At 30.3% G+C, this 25,671-nt stretch overlaps 2 protein-coding genes and 1 long non-coding RNA gene across 8 annotated transcripts; 2 read left to right on the forward strand and 1 right to left on the reverse strand.

The window, feature by feature from the left end:
* Window positions 1–6,039: 6,039 nt before the first annotated feature.
* Window positions 6,040–11,419, forward strand: LOC107904048 (lipid phosphate phosphatase 2). 4 transcript variants are annotated; one of them, XM_016830317.2, is made up of 9 exons: window positions 6,040–6,269; window positions 6,379–6,464; window positions 8,185–8,405; window positions 8,515–8,602; window positions 8,700–8,809; window positions 8,895–8,988; window positions 9,865–10,053; window positions 10,158–10,217; window positions 10,893–11,419. In XM_016830317.2, exons 2-9 carry the CDS (start codon window positions 6,392–6,394, stop codon window positions 11,084–11,086), a joined length of 1,029 nt encoding a protein of 342 aa, XP_016685806.2. In that variant the 5' UTR covers window positions 6,040–6,269; window positions 6,379–6,391; the 3' UTR covers window positions 11,087–11,419. The 4 variants fall into 4 exon arrangements, with proteins under 4 accessions (XP_016685806.2, XP_016685807.2, XP_016685808.2 ...); XM_016830318.2 differs by having other exon boundaries at window positions 6,389–6,464; XM_016830319.2 differs by lacking the exon at window positions 6,379–6,464 and adding an exon at window positions 6,782–6,905.
* Window positions 11,420–15,762: 4,343 nt separating this feature from the next.
* LOC121217362 (uncharacterized) lies at window positions 15,763–17,431 on the reverse strand. The gene is made up of 2 exons (XR_005913455.1): window positions 17,171–17,431; window positions 15,763–15,903 (listed from the first exon to the last, which is right to left on the reverse strand). It is a non-coding gene; the product is annotated as an uncharacterized lncRNA (long non-coding RNA).
* A 2,635-nt stretch (window positions 17,432–20,066) lies between these two features.
* LOC107904049 (uncharacterized) lies at window positions 20,067–25,105 on the forward strand. Of its 3 annotated transcripts, none has more exons than XM_016830322.2 (7): window positions 20,067–20,369; window positions 20,674–20,752; window positions 21,818–21,879; window positions 21,979–22,121; window positions 22,724–22,934; window positions 23,905–24,077; window positions 24,343–24,690. In XM_016830322.2, exons 1-6 carry the CDS (start codon window positions 20,355–20,357, stop codon window positions 24,070–24,072), a joined length of 678 nt encoding a protein of 225 aa, XP_016685811.1. In that variant the 5' UTR covers window positions 20,067–20,354; the 3' UTR covers window positions 24,073–24,077; window positions 24,343–24,690. The 3 variants fall into 3 exon arrangements, with proteins under 3 accessions (XP_016685811.1, XP_040948831.1, XP_016685812.1); XM_041092897.1 differs by lacking the exon at window positions 24,343–24,690 and adding an exon at window positions 24,898–25,105 and having other exon boundaries at window positions 20,229–20,369; XM_016830323.2 differs by having other exon boundaries at window positions 20,229–20,369; window positions 24,388–24,690.
* The last annotated feature ends 566 nt before the right edge of the window (window positions 25,106–25,671 follow it).

Here is a 25,671-nt window from a genome sequence, read left to right on the forward strand (position 1 = left end):
GACATTGTGTCCAAGTTATGGGACGTAATTCTTTTTCCCGATTAACGTGACATATTTTTTTTCAAAAGTTTTCAATTAAATAATATTTTTAACAAAGGATCGTATTTTTAAAATCTTTTAAATTCTCTACACTAAGGCATTAATTAATCAACTAGGTAACAATTTTGGGAGTTACGAGGGTGCTAACCCTTCCTCGTACATAACTGACTCCCAAACCCGTTTTTCTAAATTTCTTGGACCAAAATCGTTACTTTAATAAATCAAACCATTTATTAAAAACAACCACTTTTCAAGGTGACCTGATCACACCTCATTAAAAAAGATTGGTGGCGACTCTCGTGTTTGTTTTCATTTTCAAAATTAAAGTCGACCCTTTTACAAAAAAAATGGTTTCGACAGGTATGTTCTAAATGTATTGCTTGTAAACAAGCAAAATCTAAGGTAATGCCTCATGGACTTTATACTCCTTTGATGATTCCTTTTTCGCCATGGGTAGACTTATCCATAGATTTTATTCTTGGTTTATCACGAATGAAAAAGGGCCGAGATAGTATCTTTGTTGTTGTTGACATGTTTTCAAAGATGGCTCACTTCATTCCTTGTCACAAAACTGATGATGCTACACATGTGGCTGACTTATTCTTTAGTGAGGTGGTGTGCTTACATGAGATACCTCGCACCATTGTATCTGATAGAGAGGAAAAGTTCCTAACCCACTTTTGGTAAGTATTATGGGGTAAGCTTGGTACTAAAGTATTATGGGGTAAGCTTGGTACTAAGTTATTATATTCTACTACATCTCACCCCTAAACCGATAGACAAACTAAGGTAGTCAATCAAGTATTAGGTGCTTTACTACGAGCTATTGTGGGTAAGAACCTTAAAAATTGGGAAGAATGTTTGTCATTTTTTGAGTTTGCATATAACCGATCTATTCACTCTACAACTGCCTATTCCCTATTTGAACTTGTTTATGGTTTTAATCCACTAACTATACTTGATCTTGTGTCATTGCTTGTAGAAAACATTTCTAGTTTAGATGGCGAGAAGAAAGCTGAATTGGTGAAATCCATGCATGAGAAAGCAAAACAATGAATCACCAAAACAAATGAAGCAAATGCCAACAAAGCTAACAATACGTGCAAGCAAATTATCTTTGAGCCAGGTGACTAGGTTTGGGTTCATATGCGAAAAGAACGATTTCCAACTAAACGCAAAACAAAATTGGACCCACGTGGTGATGGACATTTTCAATGCATATCAAATCGATCTTCCCGGTGAGTATAATGTTAGTGCCACTTTTAATGTCTCTGACCTTTCTCCTTTTGATATTGCAAATTCGAGGATGAATCCTTTTGTGGAAGGGGGAATGATACGAACAACTCAGTCCAATTCAAAGGCCATAATAGAGATGGGCTTAGTTTCCCTCAAGGCCCCAATTACGAGATCCAAATTCAAGCAGCTAAAGACAAAACTCAACTTATTTGTTTAAGACTTTATCACGAAAAATATTCGAGAAGAAAAGTTGAAGCTTCAAGACGATGGATTTTGGAGAAATGATGAATCAGAAGGGACTAATTTTATGCGTAGGCCTAAACTTTCAATCTATGATGACAAGCCCATGTGGAAAATGTTAACAAGCTTAGGCATTTCACTTCAAGGACCCCAATCGATCACACAAGCCTAGACGTTTCATATTGGGTTCGAGTTTTAGGCTTAATTTTTATTATATATGAGCCCAATATTGTATTTATTAGCTCTTATTATTTTATTATTATTTTATTCCAAATTTTTTATAATTATTGAGTATTTTAGGTTATTTAGGAGTTTTATGTTAACAAGAAAGTTTAGGTTAAAACTACTTCTTCTTTAGATTAAATTAGAGTTCTAGTATACTTAAGAGTTTTATTTAGATTTATTTAGCTAGCCTATATATAGGCCTTTGCATTGGACACAAATCATTCAATTCATTATTATTCAACTTTTTTTTTTTGAGTTAATAAATTCTTTTTTAGTTTTCTTTTCAAGAATTTCTCTTGAGTTTCTTTTAGAAGAGTTTTAACAACCTTTTCAGATTGTGGGGATCATCTTCGAACTTTTTCTTGCCAAGTTTTCTTTCTTGGAGGGGAAATTAAAGCCGTTTGAAGGGGGTTGTGGATTCTTCGTGTTTCCAAGGCTTCTTAGGACATCTACATACCACATTCTATCTTTCCATCTATCTTCTTTAATTTCTCCCTTATTGTTCTAATTGTAGATTAATTATTCTATTTTAATTATCTTAGTTATTTATTTTAATTATTTTATCTAATTTGGATTTGATTGCGTTTCAGGTTGTGCCAAAAATCTAAGTTTCTTTTCGAACGTCTAGAGCCCTAAGTCAAATCTGTGACTTTGACAAACTTTACGATCCGTTTCCGCATTCATCCGTCTCATTCTTTATTAGTTACTCAAGTGTGGAACAAAGAGAATATCAATGAAAATATAAAATTTTTGTGCAACAGACTTTACAAACTAGTTTCTTGTCGTCAATGTGGAGCTGTTGACTTGTGTTTATACCTTTTAACTACCTTGGAGTCGTTGGGAGTCAATTAGAGCCGTTGCTGCAATTAGTTCGCGTATTAATTGCAGACTATAGACCACTTGTATTGATACAAGTGGAATTGTGTTGATAGAAGTCTGAGGGTTTCAAAGGTTTAGACTTGTGTCGATAGTTGTATAGGTAGAAGGTGCAGGGGAGACAAAAAATTGCTCGCTAACTTAATTGTATCAATAGAAGTCCCCCTAAGTATCGGTTGAAGTCTGATGCTTAGCTTGGAATGCTATCTGACTTACTTCTACTAGTAGAGCTCAACCCAAGTATCGATAGAAGTCTGGAAGAATTCTTAGGGTGCTCACTGACTTGGTTCTATCGATACTTCTATGCACTTGTATCGATAGAAGTCTCCCAAAGTTGTAAATTTTGTTTTGAATCAAGGTTTTTTAAAAGCATTTTGTAATTTTAAGTTTCTAAACACTTTTAAAATAATATTAAGAGCTTTATATCAATTAATTATAAATTTAAAAAGAATTTATAATTTAACTTTGTTATATAAAAACATTTAAGAAAATAGGGATAACATTATATATCCAACTTTATCAACCATGCTAAATTGAAAAAAAAGTTATGAATAATGCTAATAGATTGTCACATGTTGTAAATATTTTCAGCTTTTTTAAATATAAGTCTAGAGATATGTTTAAGTTTCTTTTATGAATCCTCAATTAGTTAATATCATTATGAAGTTTAAAATATATATTTTTTTTTGCCAAAGAGTTTAAAATAAATTTAAAAAGATTATATATTTTATTATATTTTATAATTTGTAATCTATGAATATCGAGATGTTCATATTTATATTATATTCAAATTATTTTTTATATTGTATTATCTTTACTATATTTAATTAGGTTAGTATTACTACTAACTGTATTTTAATTCGGATGTAAAATAACTTTTTATAAAATAAATTATTTTATTACGATTATGTTATTATCTTTTTATACTTTTATATTAAATCAATCAAAATCTACATGTAATAAAATTTGAATTTGAGCCCATAATCTTCTATTTTTTTATAAATTTTTAATAAATATATTCAGTATAAATTTATTTTATAATACATAATTTTATTATATTTATAAATGATTAAAACTATCCATTTTAATTGAAAAATTAATTTTTTGAATATAACTAAAACCACAAGTACAAATTATGTACCAATGGTTATCATTTTGATTGACAACTTTACGATTTAGTCCTTAAACCTTCATTTCGAAATTAAAAGAGATTTGCTTGTTGTTTTGAACAGTTTCTTTCAAATACTACCTTCAAATAAATGTTATGATTTGTATGTTTAGTAAAGTTGGGAATTTATGAATGTTTCGTATGATGCATGTTAAATAAAGTATTTACCCTTAATGTAATTTTGATCAGAGTAGTGCTACGAAAGCATGATTTAGAGTTTATATGTTTACTGGACTATATGATTGATGTTTATGCATGTATGTTGCATGACTATTGTGTGGTGCGAATAATAGTTTTATGATGTGTTTAAATGATCGTTAAGAAGAGTTACGTAAGTGGCTAATGTAACGTTTTGAATTTAGATTGGATCATCCATCTGAATTCGGGGCACCACATTGTACAAATCTTTCATTTTAGTATTTTATAAAATCTATTTGTATTTTTGTTACATTTATAAATAGTTAAATTTTAATTTCATGAGTATAACTAAAACCACAAGTATAAATTATGCACCAACCATTATCATTAAAATATTTGAAAATGACCCATATATGATTATATATATTTAATTCACAACCAAATTTGAATTAAAACCCTAATTTTTATAAGATGGAACTTGAATATTCAAATTCGAGATTTACCATACGCAATTATATACATAAGTATTCAAATTAGCCTAATTCATTTGTCTTTGTAATTATTTAATTCTACTACAGTATTATAATAATTTGAGTATGTGAGCATTCGATCGAATCGAATCGAAAATTTTCGAGTTAATCGAGTTTTCGAATCTCATTTTATCATCCTAACTTTATTTGAAGTTTTCTCGAATCGAGTTGAGTGAGATGGAATTCGAATCGAATCGAATCGAATCGAATATATTTGTTCGAGTTAAATTTTAAAAAATAATTTTGGGTCCTTGTAACCACTGTCACCCATCGTAATAAAATTTATCCACCTTAATCAAATTTTTTATTAACATTCATCACCTCATAATTTATTTATTAATTTTTTATGCATTAGTTAGCTTCTTTTCTTGCTTAGTTGTTTCAATTATCTTCACATTCTTGTCACTATGTATTTTGGAATTAAAAAATATATTAAATGTAAAAATATGATTTTTTAATAAATTTTATTTTAAAAATAAAATATGAAATTGATACCAATATAAAATTTTAACACAAATATTTTATGGCATAATTAATAATTCAATTTTAATATAAATATTCAATATGACTAAGCAATTCAATAATATTAATAATATAAATAATATAAAATGTGAAATTTAATTTAATAATATAAATAGTAGATATAAATAAAATTATTACTGTTTAGTGAATTTTTTTGAATAATTTTGATTTTTTATTTGAGGGTAAAGAGTGAGAAGTAAAAGTTTAGGGGGAAAATAAAAAGTTTTGGAGAATAAAAGTTTGAGGGAAAGTAAATAGGGGGAGTAAAATTTTGGAGGGAAAATATTAAAAAAAATTGGAGGGGGGAGGGTTTGGGGTAGATGGGAGGTGGGATGGGAAAGGAATAAAAGTTTTAGGGGAAAAGTGGGAGGGAGTAAAAATTTTGGGAGAAAATAAAAGGTTTTAAGAGTTTTTGGGAGTAAAATTTTAAGAAAAAATAAATGGGAGAATAAAATTTTGGTGGGAAATAGATTTTGGGTAGATTGGGGGGTTGGGAGGGGAGGGGAGGGGAGTAAAAGTTTTGGGGGGAAAGTGTGAAGAAGTAAAAGTTTTGAAGGAAAAGTAAAAAGGTTTGGGAGTTTGGGGTAAAAATGTAAAATATTATAGTTTGATATTCGAATTATTCGAGTTATTCGAATTTGAAAACTCAACTCGATTCGAACTCGAAATTCGAAAAAAATTCGAGTTGATTTGAATAACTCAATTCGTTTAACTCGAAATTCAAATTTTTTTTATTTTTTAAAGTCGAATCGAGTTTTGTTCACCCCTATATATATTGTAGTTAATATATTAAAAAAAATCTCACTAATTCCGATATTAATCAAATTATCAATACAACAATAATTGTTAATTTTAATATTATTCAAGTGTGTATCAATTATCATTTCATCTGTCACTTAAAAAACAATAAACACATATAGACATGGTTTATTTTTATTTTTTTACTTTTTATTTAATAATATTTTCGGCTTTGATTTGATTTTTCGTGCTGTAATTTTGTCACTGTCTGTCGGTTCACCAACTTCACTATTTATAAAACAAATTAAAAAAGTGCCGCTCCATCCCCATCAATTCCTCCTCGAATTTGACGCGATTTTCTTTTCAGAAAAGGAAAATCCTTTTTCCGCATGCCATAAATATTCAACGCGATTCAAATTTTAAAGCTTCGAGAAAACAGAGGAACAACAACAACAAAAGAGAATATAACGCGCTTTTTAGTTCGCTGTTGACTGAAAAACTCCGTTCATTTCTTCGATCCGATCGTTATTCTCAGACGAAGTTCAAATTTTCCGACGGTTAGTTCATATTCTCCCACACTTTCTTATCGATCAACTTACTTTTACTTCAGTTTTCCTCTTCTTTTTACTAAGTTATTATTATTTTTTTGTTTGCTGCGAAATCGAGGTAAATAAAGGGAATGACGAAGGTTAAAAAAAACCGGGTTTTGCTTGTTTTACTTCTCTGGATTGAAGACAGTTCAGTGCGAGAAGGTGTTAGTTTTTTTTTTCTTGTTTTGGAATTTTTTTCCAAATCTTTTGGTTCGGAAAAAGAAGAAAAAAGAGCATATACGATAGAACTGCTTGAACAAGATTCCGATTGATGTTCTTTTTTTTTTCCCTTGGTATTTGTTGATGTTCGTTCTGGAGTTGAATCCGCAACTTTTATTAAAATTTACGAACCTTTCGAAACAAGCTTCCTTTGGCTAACTGATTTCAATTTTTATTGATAAGGAAGGGGTTTAGATGAAGTCAGAAGCTTTGATTTTATATTTTCAACAGCTGATGAAGATATGCCTGTTGTTGTATAGTCTACTTTGCAGGATAATGGTGTTTACTCCAATTAGCACTGCTTTGGATTTGTGAAGGTTTTTTTTTATGAGGAACACCGATTTGTAGAAATGTCTGAAGCGGAGTGCCTTTTGTTAAACCAAAGTAACCAACATTGAACTCTACTGAAACACCCTTTGTTGATCTCGTTGCGGAGGCTACTTTTACATTTAGATAAATGTTGCATTTGCAACTTTAGCATTTAGATGAACATTGCCTGTGCATCTTTCTATGTTACTTCGGTTCTGGTGTCAGTGTTGGTTATGGGTATATGTTCAACTTGGCTATCTTCAAAATTTTTGAAGTTTATCCTCATACTTATGTACAGATATGCGTTGGATACACAGCACTTTAAAAAAAAAAAAGAAGAGTTGGAGCCATATGAATATTTTGTCAGTCTGCATGATTTAGTTCTATTAGTACCGAGACAAGAATGAATTTCGTGGAGTTGCACTGGATTTCTCATCTGCACTGCAATTCTCATGTGGCTTGAGGTCCTTGACCCATCTGTGCGAAAGCAAAGCTGTAGTGATTTGTTAGCTGTCTAGGTTGGGCCCCTGATGATTAGTTTTGTCCCCATAGTGAATTATGTTTTCTGTGAAACTGTCTGTCCTTCACTTATTCATCATCTTATGGAGATACTACACATCCACTGGACAAATTTGCTTTGTCCACCCTAGAAAATTTCTTGTTACAGTTAGTGAGTGGACCAGGAGCATTGGAAGAAGGAAAACAAAGGGTTTATTTTTTTCTCTTCTTTTTCCTTTGATTCTAATTTTTCCTGATATACTATAAATTATGAATTTTGCTTCTTTACCTGGTTACAATGCATCTATTACATATTATAAGATTCTGTGGTTTATTTTATGAAACAATCCCTCCATTAGTTCTTCATCATCTTCTACAGATATCATACTTCCATTCAACAAGATTGCTTTGTGCACCCTAGAAAATTCATGTTACAGCTAGTGAGTGGAGGCATAGAGAAAACAAAGGCCTTTCCCCCCTTTGTTCTCCTTTGATTTAAATAAGTTTCTTTTGCTTTAATTTGGTTTATATACCCTCTTTGTACTATAAATTATGTATTTTGCTTCTTTACTATGTCCCAACTCATCTATTACTATTATAAGATTCTATGACATACTTTTACATTATTTGACCTTTACTTCCTGCAAAATTAGCATTTTATTTCGTTGTTGTAGCTAGCTTCTAGTGTGCGATTATCCTATTATTGTGACTCATGCTCATGATCCTTTTTTTCTTGTTTGCCGTCTTGGTAATTGTAGTCTTAACTGTATTTCAGTATCATCCTCTCTCTTTTTCATCGCACATCAGTTTCTTTTTGTTTTCATGTATTAACCTTTTCTATATGTTCTAAAATCAGTGAGGATGCCAGAGATTCAGTTGGGTGCTCATACTGTAAGGTCTCATGGGGTTAAAGTTGCAAGGACTCACATGCATGACTGGATCATTCTTTTGCTTCTCATTGTGATAGAGGTCATTTTAAATGTTATAGAACCATTTCACCGCTTTGTCGGAGTGGATATGATGACTGATCTGAAATACCCAATGAAAGACAATACCGTTCCCTTTTGGGCCGTCCCTGTATGTTCTAGCTTTGAGATATACTGTCATACTAGAATTACTTTCTGGCAGGAGAGTTTGTTCTGATTCAGTCAACTAAGTATAATGTTTGTGTTCTTCCTGGTAACAGATGCTTGCGATAATGCTTCCAGTTTTTGTCATTCTTGTATACTATTTCATCAGAAAGGATGTTTATGATCTACACCACGCCATACTGGGTAACACTACATTTCCCCTTGGGATTCTGAAAGTTCATCATCTTTTGTCTGAATGTGATTGCATTTAGAAACTGTTGGTACTTGATTGTATATTCAGGCCTTCTGTTTTCTGTGCTTATCACCGGTGTTATAACTGATGCTATTAAAGATGCTGTTGGTCGGCCTCGTCCAGACTTCTTTTGGCGTTGTTTCCCTGATGGAAAAAGGGTTAGCCTCCTATTTTCCGATTTTTTTTTAAGTCTCGATCAGTCCTGTAGTTTGCCAACATGCATTTGTTGCATCAATCATGCAGGTTTTTGACCCTGTGACAAAGGACGTTATGTGTACTGGAATAAAGAGTGTCATCAAGGAAGGACACAAAAGTTTTCCCAGTGGTCATACTTCATGTAAGCAGTCTAATTATTTCCAGCTTCATGGCCTTTTCATCATGGTTACACTTCGTATAAGCACTACCCGGGTTTCCCCTTAAATCTTTGTCCGTCATTTCATTATCATTTAGTGTGCCAGCCTGCATGAATGGACTCATTTTTAATCTTTTCTTGTAGACCCACACATCCATTACAGCATTCTCATTGACATAGATTTATTAGAAGGGAAAGAATTCTGATTGCCTGTAAATAGTGTCTGGATGTGCCTTTATCTGATTGAAAACGTAATGTTATATATGCATATGTAATTATCATATATGATGATGAAAATGTAATACTATTTAGATAAATAGGATTGTATAATTTATTTTACAAAAGAGAATAAAAGATGCAGGTATGCATGTTTGTGATGATCACAACTTAGCTATATTGGATTGTATTGGATAGAGATTATAGCTAAGTCCCTAGAATGCCGAAGTTTCTGTGGAGCAAGTTAGTGTCACTATCCCTCCTTGGTCATACTCGGGTGTGTGTCGGATCTGGGTATGCGTCTAGAATGAGAATGGGTTTGTCAAATTTTTTCTTCGACACAAGTGTGAAGCAAGGTATTTCAAGAAAAATAATGAGTTAATGTAGCATTGGAGCTATCCACTTGTTTTTGGAATGGACATAATGTGAGGTTTTCAGTGCTATTACATGACATTTTTTGGTTCTTATTTTAATCTCTATTATTATTGCTGCTGTTATTAATATTATGTACTACTTTATCATTGGGTGTGCATACAAGCATGTTGGTTTAAATATGAGCCCTGCTGTGTTTTTTTTTATGCATTTATTTTACCTCTAGTTTATCTAAAAATGGCTTTTTAATCAACTTTGTTTTTCAACATGCAGGGTCATTTGCAGGTCTTGGATTTCTTGCGCTATACTTGTCTGGAAAAATCCGGGTATTTGATCGCCAGGGCCATGTGGCAAAGCTATGCATCGTCTTCTTACCATTACTCATTGCTGCTTTAGTGGGAATTTCTCGAGTTGATGACTATTGGCATCACTGGCAAGATGTTTTTGCTGGGGGTCTTCTAGGTTTGTCTTTTGGGCACTTCATTTTTCCTATTAACTTCCTCTTTATATTCTTTACGTTTTTTGATTAGCCCATTTCCCTTTGTTTTTTTACCTCTTTTTTACAGGGCTAACAGTTTCATCATTTTGTTACTTGCAATTCTTTCCGGCACCATATGAAGTAGATGGTATGTTCCTTCCCTATGTTCTTTAGGCTGTAACTATGTTACTTGGTTGGGATTTGGCATCTGATATGGGTATCTATCCAACATAAATTTGTTAATTTATTATTATATGTAATAGGAGGGTTATTGGAAGGTTATATCCTCATACACGTTAGGATTCGTGTTTGACATAGGTATTTCAGAAAAAAAAAAAAAAGGAACCGAAGTATTATAGAGCCATACACGTCTTGTTGGACATGGGTATGAAGTATGGTTCTCCAAATAAATAAAACTTAGGGCACTTTTTGCCATACCCTGACGTTTTGGTACCTCTAGCTATGTTACTTTGATTTGGATGTGATATAAGGTACGGATATGTGTCTTAAGACTTGCATGTTCATTTTTTTTCCTGTTATGTTCTTTTATGTATTTTGAAGGTCTTGAAACGTCATATCTTCGTACCTATGTTGGGGCATGCATCGAACAGGGATACTTCAAAAAAATAAGAACCAAAACAACATAGTTATAAACATCCTGTTGGACATAAGTATGAAGAGTGGTCATCCAAATATATAAAGAAAACTTGGGGAAAAAAAATTGAATATTAGGTGTTGGATACATACTCGTATTTGACTCTTGTTTAACTTCATATTCTAAATCTAGTTAACCTTAATTGTTTCTTTGTAACGGACCATACAGGGTGGGGGCCTCATGCATATTTCCAGATGTTAGCAGAGTCTCGAAATGTGAATCCATCCAACGGCTCAAATGTACAACAAGCAGAACTCGAGAGTGTATATGTGGATTCACAGCATTGCAGGGAGTTATCGAGAGTGAATACACATGACTCAAGCCCTATTCTTGAAGGAACGAACGGTAGGATGGGATATTGAGAGTATTGAATGTTAAGAGTGTACATACAATCATCAGATGTCCATAGCGTTTGAGACTAAGTACAACTATTTTGGGGTTACACGTGGTTTTACTTAGATATTGAATATGGATCTGAGATTATATTAGAATTTGATATTTGTTAATTCATTTTCATGATTATGTTGATCTCACAAATCTTGTGATATTTGTTAATTCATTTTCATGATAGCGTTGGGATTTTGCTTGTATTTATTGTCTTGCCTCTTTGGAAGATCATAATTTTATACTTACCAGAGATGGGTACGGGTTTTCTATGTTTAAATATAAATTTCAATGCGTTAACGTATTATTTAGATTTTGATATATTCGTTTTCCTGATATATGTTAGATAATTGTTTGTTAAGGTGTTATATTTATATAAGTTTTTTTTTTTACATTGTATTTATACAAGTTTTATCATGTCAGTGATCTGTTATATTAATTATGATACCTATCCAGGCTTTGTGTGCAAAACTATAATGTTATATTCTGTATTTTTATTTTAAGAATTTGGTTTTATTTTTCAGATCTAGTTTTGTTAAATTTTTTGTTATGATATTTTAAAATTAAAAAATACTTATTATTCCATAGTCATGTGATAAAAATGATAGGGAAAGTATTTGGTACATTGTAGATTTTAGAGGCAAAGGACGAGTGTCAATTTTTTAATGCTGTTTGTGAAATAAAAGTGAGTATATTGTGTATACTAAAATATTAGAATATACTAAATCAAAATGATATGCAATAAGTCTAAATTTAATAAAGAATTTTAGTGATGTTAAATTTGGTGCCAACATTTTATTAGAATAAAGTATTTAAGTTAATTAATAATATTATAAAAGTTGAGGCATGAAATTATATCAAGAGTTAAAACATAGAGATTGGATCTTAAATTTGAGTATAATATAGAGATCAAAATTGAAATTTAATCATATCTTACAATGTTATTTACATGTGTGTTGTGTAAGAAAAGTCTTATATTATAAAAGTTGAGGTGTCAAATTATATTAAAAAAATAAAATATATAAATTAAAATTTGAGCATAATATGGAGGTCAAAATTGAGATTTTAATTGTTGTGGTGTAATTTAAACTTATTATGTTGAGGTAAATTTTCTATGTTAGAAAGGAGTTTTTAAGAACAATTTATGTTAATATCTTAATCGAAATAATTAAAGAAAATAACTGTATGAACTAATTGATGTGATTATAAAAATAGATCTACAAATTATGTTTGATTAAAATGTAGTAATTAAATCTCAATTTTTAAATCTTATGAGAGAAATAAAGTGAAAAGTTATTATCATTTTATCATGATAAAAAGAAAAGGATAATGTAGAAATACACATGTAAGAAGGCCCAAATTCCTTCCTTACATATATAATTTATAGATTTATCAAATATTTCGAAGTCAACAGCATGGGCATACCATTTTCCCTTCATTTCAAGGATTTGTATTTAATATAATATGATTGGATAAATACCATAGGTATACAATTGTTATTCATAAATATTTTGAGTTATTATCTATCATATCCTCCCTATGCCATACTAATTTTATATATTATTGTTACGCATCTGCCATGAAATGCATCATATACATACCTTCAAACGACCAAAGAAGTCTCTCCTCCTAGTTTTTCATCTCCTAGTTTTTCATTTTTGAGGATTTTACGAACACCAAAGATAATTACTCTATTTAGAAATGCTAAAGCTTCTTCCCTCCTTTTTCATTCTACTTTCAATTGGTTCCACAACTTTTTGTCATTCAAAAGTAAACCCAGTGCTAGTATAAGTGATTATCATTGTAGAAATACGGTATATTATCAATAAATAATATATCTATCTTCTTCTCTTTTTTTTTTGGTATAATGATGATTTAAACTTAAGCTATTTTTTAAATAAATGAACATCCGACCACAATTTGGGTTCAATATATTCATCACTTTATTAGTGCACAAAATTAGAAGTTGAATACATTAAAATTAAATAATGTAAATATTAAATTTGTATTTAGTTATTTAGGAGTAAGAACTAGACCTGATCATGAGCCGAGCCACCCAACTAGGTTTGAAGGTTCACCCGAAAAATGAGAGGATTTGGAAATATATATAGGCCCGAAAAATTGACTTGTACAAAAAAATAAAGCCCATTTTTAAACCGCTGGAACTCAAGTAAGCTTTTTTCAGCTCGGACCCGACTCGAATATAATGCTACCCTTTCTTTTCTTTTCCTCCGACTCTCCCGTTTCTAAATTGTAATCCCTAACACTATTACCCCTTTCTCATAGCCGACTGTCACCCTTTTTCACACAACAATTAATTTCTTTTCTTTTTTAAGTCCCTTAATCAGGCCAATCTACCAAATTGTCCTTAATACCACTCACCTCCACACTTAGCTCTTTAAGCAAAAATGTGTTCAAACAAGTAAGTTTGAGCTTCAATTTTGATTTGCACGTTCCTTCTCTTGATGTGGAGCTTTAACAGAGACACAATATGCATTACAAACTAACAATGGTAACAAGAAACACGAAATTTGATGAAGCATACGAATCTAAATCACTGCTCTAAACTACCTTACTAATGTTGCACAACTAAGCCGAAATATGGAATTCCTCAACTCAACTCAACTTAACTCAACTCCTTTTTCAGCACCTCAAACCACTTCTAATCTTCATTCCTAGCCCAATCACATGTATTCTAAGTGTTAATTTTATCATTTAATCTGTTTCATAATTTTCTAGAAAAATCATCCATGTTCTTGATCAAATTTGAATTTATCAAAATTGATCCATAAAACGTGTTTGATCTTTTGGTTTAAGATTAAAAACCTCTTATTTTATTTTGAGCTTAGACATCCATTAATATTTGAATTCCAACTCAAAATTAAAGATCCACCATTGTTGATCCTCAAGTTCAAGAAAAAAGAAATTAAAGTTGGAAATTCATTATAATCACTTTAATTAACAAATAATGATTAAATCAACTTAAAAATAAGTTTAGAGATGAGGATTACCTTTAATTGAACTCAAATAATTCATTTAGAAGTTTGAATCAAAATGCTTGAAGAATTTTGGATGACTTTTTGCTCAACTTTGAAAATTATTTCCAGAGATTTTAGAGAGAATTTTTGGAGAGAAAAGGTTTAAATCTATTCTCTAATATTTGGTTTATGAAAACAAGCAAAGAGAGAGAGAGAGAGAGAGAGAGAGCTCTCAATTCGGGTGAAAAATGAGTGAAAAGTGAGGTTGCAGAGTTTTTAAAATTGAAAACCCCCACCTGATCTTCAAAATTTAGAGAATTTATCATTAGGTCACTCCCCCTTTTCTCTTGTTTTACAATTTGCTCCTTTCCCTCCAAAATTCCGAAAGTATGGTTTATTTGCTATAAAACCTCTTACACATTTCCCTTATTTTTTAAATTAGTCTTATTTAATTAATATTTTAAATCACCCAATGAAGCCCCCATTTTAAATTATTTTTAAATTTCAATTTAACCCAAAATATTTATTTTTACCCAAAATTTATTTAAAACCGTAAAATTAATTTTTCTAAAAATATTTTTATTTTTTGGAATATTATTTACCAATTTTTAGATGAAATTAAGCTAACTAATTAAGAATATAAATTGCTAATTAACTCGATTAATTCCCAATTTTCACTCGAAACCCGGTAAACTTACCCGAAAATACTAGACCTATTTTCAAGGCCTTAGACATAAATCAGGATTTCCTTGAAAGTTTTGTAAGAAGAGGGAAAAGAACATAACAACAACATAGCCTAATCCTCGTCGTTGATATCTGCTTCGAGATTCTTTAGTTCATTTAGAAGGGTAACGAACTCATTGATGTGAGCCCTTGATGTGAGCCCTAATGGGCTCACCTTCGGCCATTTTGAACGTGTATTAACGTTGTTTTAGAGCTAACCTGTTGGCCAAAGATTTTTCATATATAAGGCTTTTAGTTTCCTCCATAGTGTGGATGTTATTTTCTCCATCAGAACCCCATGTAACACATTATTTGTGATGCATAGTAGAATTGTAGATAGAGCATTTTCATCAATCTCTTTCCATTCTAATTGATCCATATTCGTGGGCTTCTTCTTTGTAACAACCTTTTTCAGACTGTTCTGAACTAGTATTGCCGTCATCCGAACTTGCTACAAATTGAAATTTGTAATTTTATTGAACTTCTCAATATTGAATCTTACCGTTGCCATCTCTGAACGGGTTAAATGCGAAAATTGAACCAAACTCTGATACCAGTTTGTTGGGGATAAACTCGTGTATGCAACAAACAAGAATAATAATGAAGAAATTGAAAAGATCAAACACACAATTTTATGTGGAAAAACTCCTCAAAAGAGGATAAAAAATCACAGGTAAAAGGAAATTTCACTAATATAAAAGAAGTACAAAGATGGAGACAATAAAAAAGAAAGAAAAACTCAAAACCCCGAAAGAAAAACCTTTCAAACTCGAAAAACAAAAAATTCTTCCAATTTGTATATTTTATGTTGTTCTATAAACCTAGGGTAACTATAACCTATTTATAAGTTGAAATTCATATTCTTTATGACTAGAATCTCCGTAGGTTAATCAGAGTTTAAGCGGAAAACTAAAATAGAGCTTAACTAAGAGAAGAAAACTGAGAAACTTAAGGAACATGTTGTCACATTGTGACGTGGCTTTTGCATCGTTGGGACGAAGAACGATCATGTCGTCGGGACGAAGATTCTCTTCTCATCATGACATTAGCTGCTCGTCGCAACGTCGAGCTTTATCTCATCGGGATGTCACTCACTGTTGTGGTCAAAATGTGAGGCAAACTTTCGCAAAGGGTAAATTATAAAAATTAAAAATTTTATCACATGCGTATGTGTGAGAACTACATATTTAGAATATAGAAGTTTGTTTAAAAATAATATATAATAAATAATGAAATATATGTTTGAAACTAATTAATAGTAATAACACATGTAGAAAAATTAGATTAAATTGTGAGTAAAATCAAATTTAAACACGTACATACATTAGATTAAGAATATTAAATGCATTACAATTGTTTATCATGGTGTTGTCATCAATCTTAAGCTGATGTCGAGTTAACTTGTGATACCGACTCAACCAATAGCATTGTCAATATATACAATTGATGAAGGTAATAAAATATGCATAATAAAATTAAAATGTACAATACATTTCAAGATAAAAGCATTGGCTAACTGGTAAAATCAAAATTTTATCAACGCAAATGTCATGGATTAAAATCCTACCATATGCAAATTATTAATTGTATTTTTAATAAAAGACTAAATTTCCTTTATTTTAATTATGGAAAGATATTTTTCTAATTTTCCTAATCAAGTTGGTCTCTGGTTGACTCATGATACTAACTCAATCAAAGGTTTAAATAATAATATAGATTTACAACTGATGGAGATAATAAACTGTGCTATTAAAATGAAAATATATAATATGAAGTTTTGGTTGAGTGATAAATATATCTAATTGGTGAGGGTTTAAATCCTATTTTTAGTTATTTTTATTAAAATAAAAAGACTAAAATACCCTCAAATAATATAATGTATTTTAATTATAAAAGGATATTTTCATAATTTCCTTAATCGAGTTGGTGATGATTGACTCGTGACACTAACTCAGTTGGAGTTTAAATATTAGTATAGATAATCACTCAAGTATTAGTTGTCTCTACTTTCATCACTCAAGTTTAAAATTTTTTTATTTTAGTCATTAATGTTATTGAAATTTAATATTTTGCCCACTCCTCCGTTAAGTCACTAACAAAAGCTTTTCTAATTAGCATAATAACAAAATTAACCCTCCAATATTTATAGATTCTATCAATTTGATCCCAATTCTAAAAAAATTAATAAATTTAGCCCTCAACTTTACATATTTTGTTAATTTATTCTTAATTATTAAAAATTAAAAGTTAAAAACCTTTAAAATTAAAAAAATAAAAGTAAAAATTTTAAAATTTATTTTTTCATAAAAATAAATACAAAATTATAAAAATATTTATAAACAAATGAGAATTGGAACGTACGATTAAATTCATTGAGAATTGGAAGATTTTGCCCTGATGCTTTTCGTACGAATAAGTGTTTAGAAGATTATGCTGGCATCCCGACAAGGCAAATGCACGACATCTCAAGAGCATAAAGGGCCTATCTCAGGCGCCAAGAACAAATTTCCGATTTCCCATGAACGATTATGAAAGCAAAAGGAATATCGGTTTGTAACTTTGTTTAGAATATTTCTTTCTTGCATTGCGGAGGCCTATACATCCATCTTACTTACTTTGTAATTCTTTTTCTTGTAAAACCGATTTCATATTTTAAAGAAATGCAACTGCTATTTTCTAAAAAAACACTGTTCTTTTTCTTTTCTAAGATTAGACTTCTTCAATTGTTAAATGCCTTTTATAAAATAACAAATATAAACATATTAAAATGTTTATTATTTAATAATTACATATACCAGTTGGTTTTCAACCCGCACTTTATATGGGGCTAATTATTTTTGGATTAAATAGTTTAAATTATTTAGTTTTTATTTTCTTTAAAGAATTTAGTTCTTCTATTTTTTGAATTTCAATATTCAAGTCTAGTTGTTAACACTATTAAAATTCACATGTTAAATTTGTTGGTGTGACATTCTAATTTTTTTTTAAAAATACTCACTTCATAATCATGTTACAATAAAAAAGACATTATACTGGACTTGAATTTAATAAAAAAATTAACAATGCCAACAATTCTTTAATTTTACATCCACATTTTAATTAGAAGAAATTATTTAGACTAACTAATGACATTTAAATGTTGAGATATTAAATAATATTAAAAAATCAATTATAAAGATCAAATCTCAAATTTTAACATAGTATAGGGACTAGAATTAAAATTTGACTATTTTTATATAATTCAAAGTAGAGACACCCAAATAAAAAATTAAGCCTTCGTTTCATATAGTGGTATAGATAAAAAGTAGTGGGACCAAAATTAAAAATTAACCATTAGTGTTAAGAATATAGAAGAAAAGCAAGTTTGGTGTCAAAGAAGGAGGGTTGTTCATGTATATTATTCAACTATTCTTTAATCAGTAATATGTTGAAAAAATTCGGCATGTTACAACCAAATAAATTCACATAGATAAAAATATGTTTATATTTTGATATAAAAATAAGGATTGAAAATATTATAACTTCACTTCGTTTACAAATTATTATGTAAATGTTTTTGATAAAAAATAAGTAAATTATTTTAATTACCGAAAAATAGAGAATTCGTTAAAGGAATTAATATAAAATTTAAACCTAAAATATTTTTAAAAAAAATCATGTGAGGACATGAAGTTTAAAAATACTTACTTATTGTGATTTAATGCAAATAAACTTCTGCAATAAAACACTAATTTTTAAATTTAAAATTATTTGGGTTTTATTTTTTCAACTAATAAAAAATTTAAATAAATCTAATGTCACATATAGCAAAGTACGTCACTTATGCTAAAAAACGTTGCTATATATATATTTTATTATATGGTTTACTATAATTACCGTAAATTAAAAATTTGTTAAATGCGTGTCAAATAATTTCTTTTTGATAAGTATATTAATAAAATTAAATTTTATAAACATAAATAGTTATAGTATAGTGCATATTAATATTGAGAAAAAAAAAAAGTCAAAATCCGATTAACTCATACTAAAGTTAAAGTAAAGATATTAAGCAATTTATATTGAAATAAATCATTATAATTATTGTTAATTGTAATATTATTCAATTTTTAAGTAAAATTAATTCATTAGGAGGCATTAATTATTAAATTATATTATATTTACAATAATAATATTTTGATAAATAAAATTAAATTTACTTGATAGTAATATAAATGTTAAAGCATATGATATAATAAAATGTTTAAATTAATAAAATTATAATTAAAGTACTATATTAGAATTAAAATAATATTTAGAAATTATTTGCATAAATTTAATTATAATTTTTATAATATATGTAATTAAAAATAATTATTACTTTTATTATTTAAAAAAATTGATATTATGATTATTTTATTTAAAAAAAAAATTTCCATATAGTAAGGATGTTGAATGGTAAACTTTCTTTCTTATGTTATGTTGATTGTTATGGAAAAGTCGGAATAATTTTGTTTTCTCCATAAGTCATATGTGTGTTTATGAGATTGTGATTTTAGGTGTTGAGTGGGCAAGGAGCTTTATGAGTTGGAATACCACTACTTTGCACTCTAATCCAATGATAATTGGTAGGTGTTGGTTACCATCGGATAGAGGATGGATTAAACTCAATATGGATGGGACAGGGTCATCGAATGTTTCTAAAGTTTGTATTGGAGGAGTGTTTAGGGACTCTGATGCAAACTGGTTATATGACTATTCGATGGTGGTTGGTAAGGATTCAACTTTTAGAGTTGAGGCAAGAGCGGCATTAGAAGAGTTGCGCATAGTTTGGGAGAGGAGTTTTAGACAAATTGATGTGGAGTGTAACAATGTCCTACTAGTGAAAAATTATTTTTGCCAATGGAGCTGCTAGTAGTAGAATGGTGGAAATACAACTTATCCATCTTATACTAACTAGGAATTGGAAAGTTCATATTCGTCATATTCCGATATCTCAAAACGAAGTTATGGATTAAATGACAAAATGTGGGTTTAATGGTGACATGAGATTGATCTCTTTTGGAGAATCTTCAATTCTATGTATAACTTATTGGTGGATATAATTAATTCTATATGAATTTACTATGTACTTATTAATATAATCGCTTAAGGTTGTTAAAAAAAAAAGTTAAGCATGTGGATTTGGTATAATAATAACTATCTCAATTAATAAAATTTTTTATATTTGCAACAAAACCTTGTTATAAAATATATATCTATATATAATGTATATACATATATATGATGTATCCAAAGAAATACATATATATAATAAGCAGAAAATTAATCCAATAAAAAATATAAATACCGAATAAAAAAGCTCAAATTTAATATAAAATTACAAATTAATAAGTAATAATTATTTTAATAATAATTAAGATCTAAATTATATAAATAAATTTAACTTGTACTAAGTTTCCTTTAAAATTTGAAATTCTCAATCCTTTCTTACCTCTCTTCGCTAAATTGAAATTTCAGTGCCTGACCCAAAGCCAGTCCTCTCTCGCCTTCAGGTTTCTGACAGACCATGAAATTAAATCAGGTAACCTTTTAAACCCTAAACTTATCTCCCGCATTTCTTTCTTCTCCACTCATCAGATTTTGAGTTATCTCCGTCTCTGCATCACGCTGCTATGTTTCGATCCTACTGCTTGTTACTGTCTCTCTGTTTACTTTGTTGGAAGGAGAATGGCGGACCGTTATTGCCGCTATTGAGATCTTTAGTGGTGGCGGACGGCGCCGGTACTGCGAAATAGCGGCCGCGTCACTGCTACGCCACCTGTATTTGAAACCCTTTTCTTATTATTTGTTTGTTTTCATGGAAAAAAAACGATTTGTTTTTGCAGGCCGATTCCACTGCGGATGATCTTGAGCCTCTGTTCGATTACCGCCGTGTTCAGCCGCTGAACATTGTTTGCTTAGACGGTAAAAAGAACTTTCAAGTCCGGTTTAGTTTTTATTAATCTTGTTTAAATACATTTTGTTATGTCTCTTATACTGTTTTCGAGTTTAATTAACGTGTGGTTTCTTGTTTTTGTACTGTGTTAATGAATTTCAATAATAGTAAACAATATGTATTTAGGGTGGGTTTGGATGGGCGATTGGGTGCGGTGCGGTGCGGTGCATTTAGCCTACTTTTTGTCTCACGTGTTGCTACAGTATCTAATCTCACCGCTACCGCTGTTTTTACACTAACCGCAAGTAAACGTACCGCCCATCCAAACTCACCTTTAGTTTATGACTTTTAAAATTTAACTCGCTAGTAATTAATTTTATCATGTTGAGTTTATTATACCCTGCTCATGTTTAGCAAACACGTCAGAGTCATGTTTGGTAAAATTGTTGTGTGTGTTCTCTTTTCATATAGCAATCCTAAATTTCATAATTAGGTGTACACTGTTTTGTTCATTATACTGTTTCCATGCTTGATAAACATGCGCCATGTCAAGTTTTTATATGGTGTTCATGAATTTCAGTAATGTCATATATAATTCACATTTAGGTTTTGAAATTTAGCTCAATTGTACTTAAAACGTATTGTGTTGTGCTTATTATACTGTTTTTGTGTTTAATAAACATGCATTTTGACTTGTGTCCATACGGTGTTCGTGAATTTCAGAAATGGCACATACACTTTGCATTTAGATTTAGAAATTTAGCTCAATTAAACGTTCTGTTGTATTTATTATATCACTTTCGTGTTTAATAGACATGCATTTGACTTGTTTACATAGGGTGTTCATGAAATTCAATAATAGCACATACAATTCGCATTTAGGTTTCAAAATTTAACTCAATTGTAATTAAACGTATTCTGTTGTGTTTATTATACTGTTTTCATGTTTGATAAACATGCATGATGTCTTGTTTTCACATGGTGGTCATGAATTTCAATAATAGCATACAGTTCACATTTAGGCTTTGCAATTTAGCTCGACTGTAATTTTAGTACACAAGTTGTTATAGTTATCGTTTTGAGTTCCATTGTAGATGACTGTTCAGATACTTCACCAGTTCCATCACCAAAACGGAGGAAATTTGCTAATCCCGATGTAAGATTTTTGCCTCTCTTTATTTATGACATATGAAAGTAAATTTGTTTAATAAGTTATTATTATTATTTTTAATTTATGAAATTGGAAATGGATTAGGTTGCGGAAGTAGATTTGGATAAAGATGTTGAAGTGATAAAAGTGGTGAATGTTGAAGAGGAGGATTGGTTGGCTCCCCCTCCTGTGGTTTCAACTAAAGCTTATAGCAAGATTGGCGAGGATTCAACCATAAAGGAGTTAAGGTATTATACTTGGCAGTTGGAGGTTTTTTTTTATGTTCGTATAAGGAACTAAAATCTACACTGACTTGGCAGACTTTTGCAAGTGTTTATGTAGACATTGCTTATAATTATCTGAGATAAAATATTTTATGCCCATTTCTAATGTTTCAATTGTGTTTAAATTGTCTGACTATTAGACATGAACAGGTAGTTTATGATTCAACACTGTTGTTTTCTGCAAGAGAATTGTTGGTTTTGCCTGTTAACCATAATTGTAACATTTACATTATTAAGACTCATTTTTCTTGAAATATTCAGTGTCCAATGTATACCTGGATATAGGTATGGGGATATGACTTCCCAAGAATCTTCCAAATAAATGAGAGAATTTTATAAAAAAACCTGAATATACTCATGTTTAACATATATTACTATCCAACTTTAAACTTGAGTACGAGTGATATAGTGTAATATTTTTTATTTGTAGTCTCAGGCTTTAAGAGCTATGAAAGAAATTAAGGGTTTAAGGATTTTGGGATGTTGTGGGATGTTTAGTGCTTTAATATAAATACTTTTTCTGTGGAACTTGTTTTACTTATTTTAATGTCGAATTATTCATGCAGGCGAAGGAAACAGGAATTGCTTTCGTTTGCACAATCTGCAAAAATCATGTTGCAAGAAGTGGAGGAATCTGCAAAGCAAGAACCGAGTGGTTCCTCGAAACCTTCTTTAGATGCTGTAGCCGAGCAACCAAAAAATCCTGCTCCTGAAAGGGCCAAAATAGTTATTTCGATCCAGAACAAGGATGAAATCAAGCAATTTCGTATATACATGGTATAGTTTTCTGCTGCACTTTTTGCTTATTTGTTAGTAATTGCATACAGTCAGGCTATGAAATAGGCGGTAAATGAAAACATGTAACCCCTCTGTTTTGCACTTGCTAGTTTCCAGATATGGGAATAGAAATAGCTCTAGCTGAGATCCTGTTCTTTCCTATGTTACTTAGGTGTAAGTGTTGAACATGGATTTGTGTTTGACATGGGTCTGTTTGATTTTATTCTAGGATTTCCATGTAGTTTTGGAGGGTATTTGGAGAATCATAATCCTCTACCCATGTCTGGATATGCTTTGGATATGAGTACTTAAAAAAAATAAAGAATCAAAGCATGGTAGTTCTGTCATAGTGTTGACTTGTATATAAATCCCTAGGTACAAGCAGTGGAGAAAATAAGATAAATGCATGGTGCATAAACATGGTGAAGATGCAATCACCAAACTTAAAATTTCACTTTAAAGTGAATTCTGCTCTAGTTTCATCTCTTATTTATGCTGGAAAAATCAAGATTAACAAGTGGTAGAACTTAATTTGATATCTTGCCATTCATGCATGGTTCATGTACATATTTGTGTTATTTTTGAGGGTTCTTCTAAGGACTTCTCTTTTCTTGATTGCTGAATCTTTAGATTGACCCATTTCTTCCTTTCTTCGCATAGAATAAGAAAACTTGCTAGAATCTTTCACACTCATCGAGTGCACAAAACCCTTGTTCATAGGTTGGCAGCTGCCAACACTGTATCTTTCTGTTATTGTGTTTTTTTTTTTAAATATGGAGAGTTAATGTAATCAACAGGTTTAAATCCAATCACATCTTAGGTATCTCATGTTTGTTTTGTGTTAGCTTGAACTCATTTCTTAGATTAACTCCATTTTTTAGATTTGTTTTGCTTGATTTTGATGTATGATTGAACGATTTTTTTGTTATATATTGGTCTCCCTTACGCGACATCTCATTTTTTTTAATAGGATGACAAGTTTGAGAAGCTCTTCAGCTTGTATGCCAATAGAGCTAAGCTTGACCTGCAAAGCTTAGTATTTTCTTTTGATGGCGATAAAATTAATCTGGCTGCAACCCCTGCAAGTCTAGGAATGGAGGATGACGACATTATTGAGGTGCATGAGAAGAAGAGCTGATCAAGGTATGTTTCTGCTTTATTATACAAAAGCATATAAACATTAAAAGTTTGTCCGAGCGTCATGTTTGTTTTCTTTTCTTACATCAATACAAATAAACAAATAGAAAAAAAATGTTGAAATTCCGAATTGAGTGTAATGTGATGAACAAAGTAGTGTATAATTAAAAAATTGAAGACGTGCATTCTTCAGTATCATTCTCATTGATCATCTTCTTTTCAGTTGTCTTATAAAAGGTTATATATTTATTTATTTTCTTTTTGGTTGCAGACATTATGTTTGAATCTTGATATGTTGACTATGAAATGATTTTAGGATGTTAAGAGTCCGAAAGGTTTCAAGACATTGATTAAAACATTGAAGCAGCGCGTTCTTCTGTATCATCCTTTCAATGATAGTTTATGTTTCACATTTCACAATTGTACAGTGGGATGGTGAAAATGTTTTGGAAATGTATCACAAACTTTCTTTATCAAAGCTTTTCCCATAGTCTTGATGTGGGGCAATGATCCATAGTTTCACAAAATGTAACTCATTAACGGTGCTTTGATAAACTCGCTTTTGTGAAACCATAAAACGTGATGTTATCTTCATATCTGGTTTTCGTGTTCTGATTTAGATATGGAGTTATGACCTTCCATCTACATGGATGGGATATATACTTGTATGATCTGATAGTCACATGAGTTTGAGTAAACATAGCTTAGACTGCTTTGACGAACTTGTTTTTGTGAAGTGAAGCCATGAATGCCTAAATGCTATGTTATTTTGACTCTTTCTCGTCGGACACTGATATAGAAATATGATCTTCAAATGAATGACTAGATAAAAATAAAAGAGTATGAACACTTGATTTTACTGGCATGGCACACTGCCGCTACAAGTTGAGCTGGCGGCCGGAGCTCCATATGATAATAGCAGGTATTATAGACAGTAATAGATTGTTTCATGTAGATTTAGATGTATTATTAGTGGCTTAGTTGACTTATACTACAAAATTTTAAAAATCAATAAAATAAATAAAGTTTTATTTGATCCAGTTTGAATGATTTTGATTTTGATTTTATGAATTGAAAATTGAAACACAATATTGAATTATTATTTAAATTGAAAGTGAATCAAATTAATAAAATTAATGTAAATGGAATAAAAAACTAATCTTTAATTTTTGGGTTAATATATATTTTTCATCTTGTTCATTTATACTTAATTGGTATCTAAATTTTTTGGATCTAGTTGGTACTTAAAATTGTACTCAGTCATTGTTAATATGTGTTGATGGGGAATTGATAATCAATATGGTGGTGATTGAATTATGTTATATCTCTGCACTAGTATTGTTAGTTTGTAGTGATGAGGAACTAATGATTAATATGGTGGTGTCACGTGACAATCTATTACTATGTCATGTGACAAACATAGATTAAAAAACTAAAAATTCTTTAAAAAGATATAAATTAATAAAAAAATATAATTTTCTTTACATTAAGAATGAAAACGGACAAATGATTGTCTAGATACATCTAAATTTGGACACCTATTTTCTAAATTTAAATAAGATGCAATCAAGTTTATATATTTTTAATTTTTTATTAAATA

This window comes from Gossypium hirsutum, chromosome D05 (genome assembly GCF_007990345.1).
Source record: "Gossypium hirsutum isolate 1008001.06 chromosome D05, Gossypium_hirsutum_v2.1, whole genome shotgun sequence".
Taxonomy (NCBI): Eukaryota; Viridiplantae; Streptophyta; class Magnoliopsida; order Malvales; family Malvaceae; genus Gossypium; species Gossypium hirsutum.

Coding starts and splice junctions, on each gene's coding strand:
- LOC107904049 (XM_016830322.2), top strand. Junction 22,122..22,723: donor TCAACCATAAAGGAGTTAAG/GTATTATACTTG, acceptor TTATTCATGCAG/GCGAAGGAAACAGGAATTGC. Junction 22,935..23,904: donor AGCAATTTCGTATATACATG/GTATAGTTTTCT, acceptor TTTTTTTAATAG/GATGACAAGTTTGAGAAGCT.
- LOC107904048 (XM_016830317.2), top strand. CDS start 6,392: ATGACGAAGGTTAAAAAAAACCGGGTTTTGCTTGTTTTACTTCTCTGG. Junction 6,465..8,184: donor AGACAGTTCAGTGCGAGAAG/GTGTTAGTTTTT, acceptor TTCTAAAATCAG/TGAGGATGCCAGAGATTCAG. Junction 8,989..9,864: donor TCCCAGTGGTCATACTTCAT/GTAAGCAGTCTA, acceptor TTCAACATGCAG/GGTCATTTGCAGGTCTTGGA.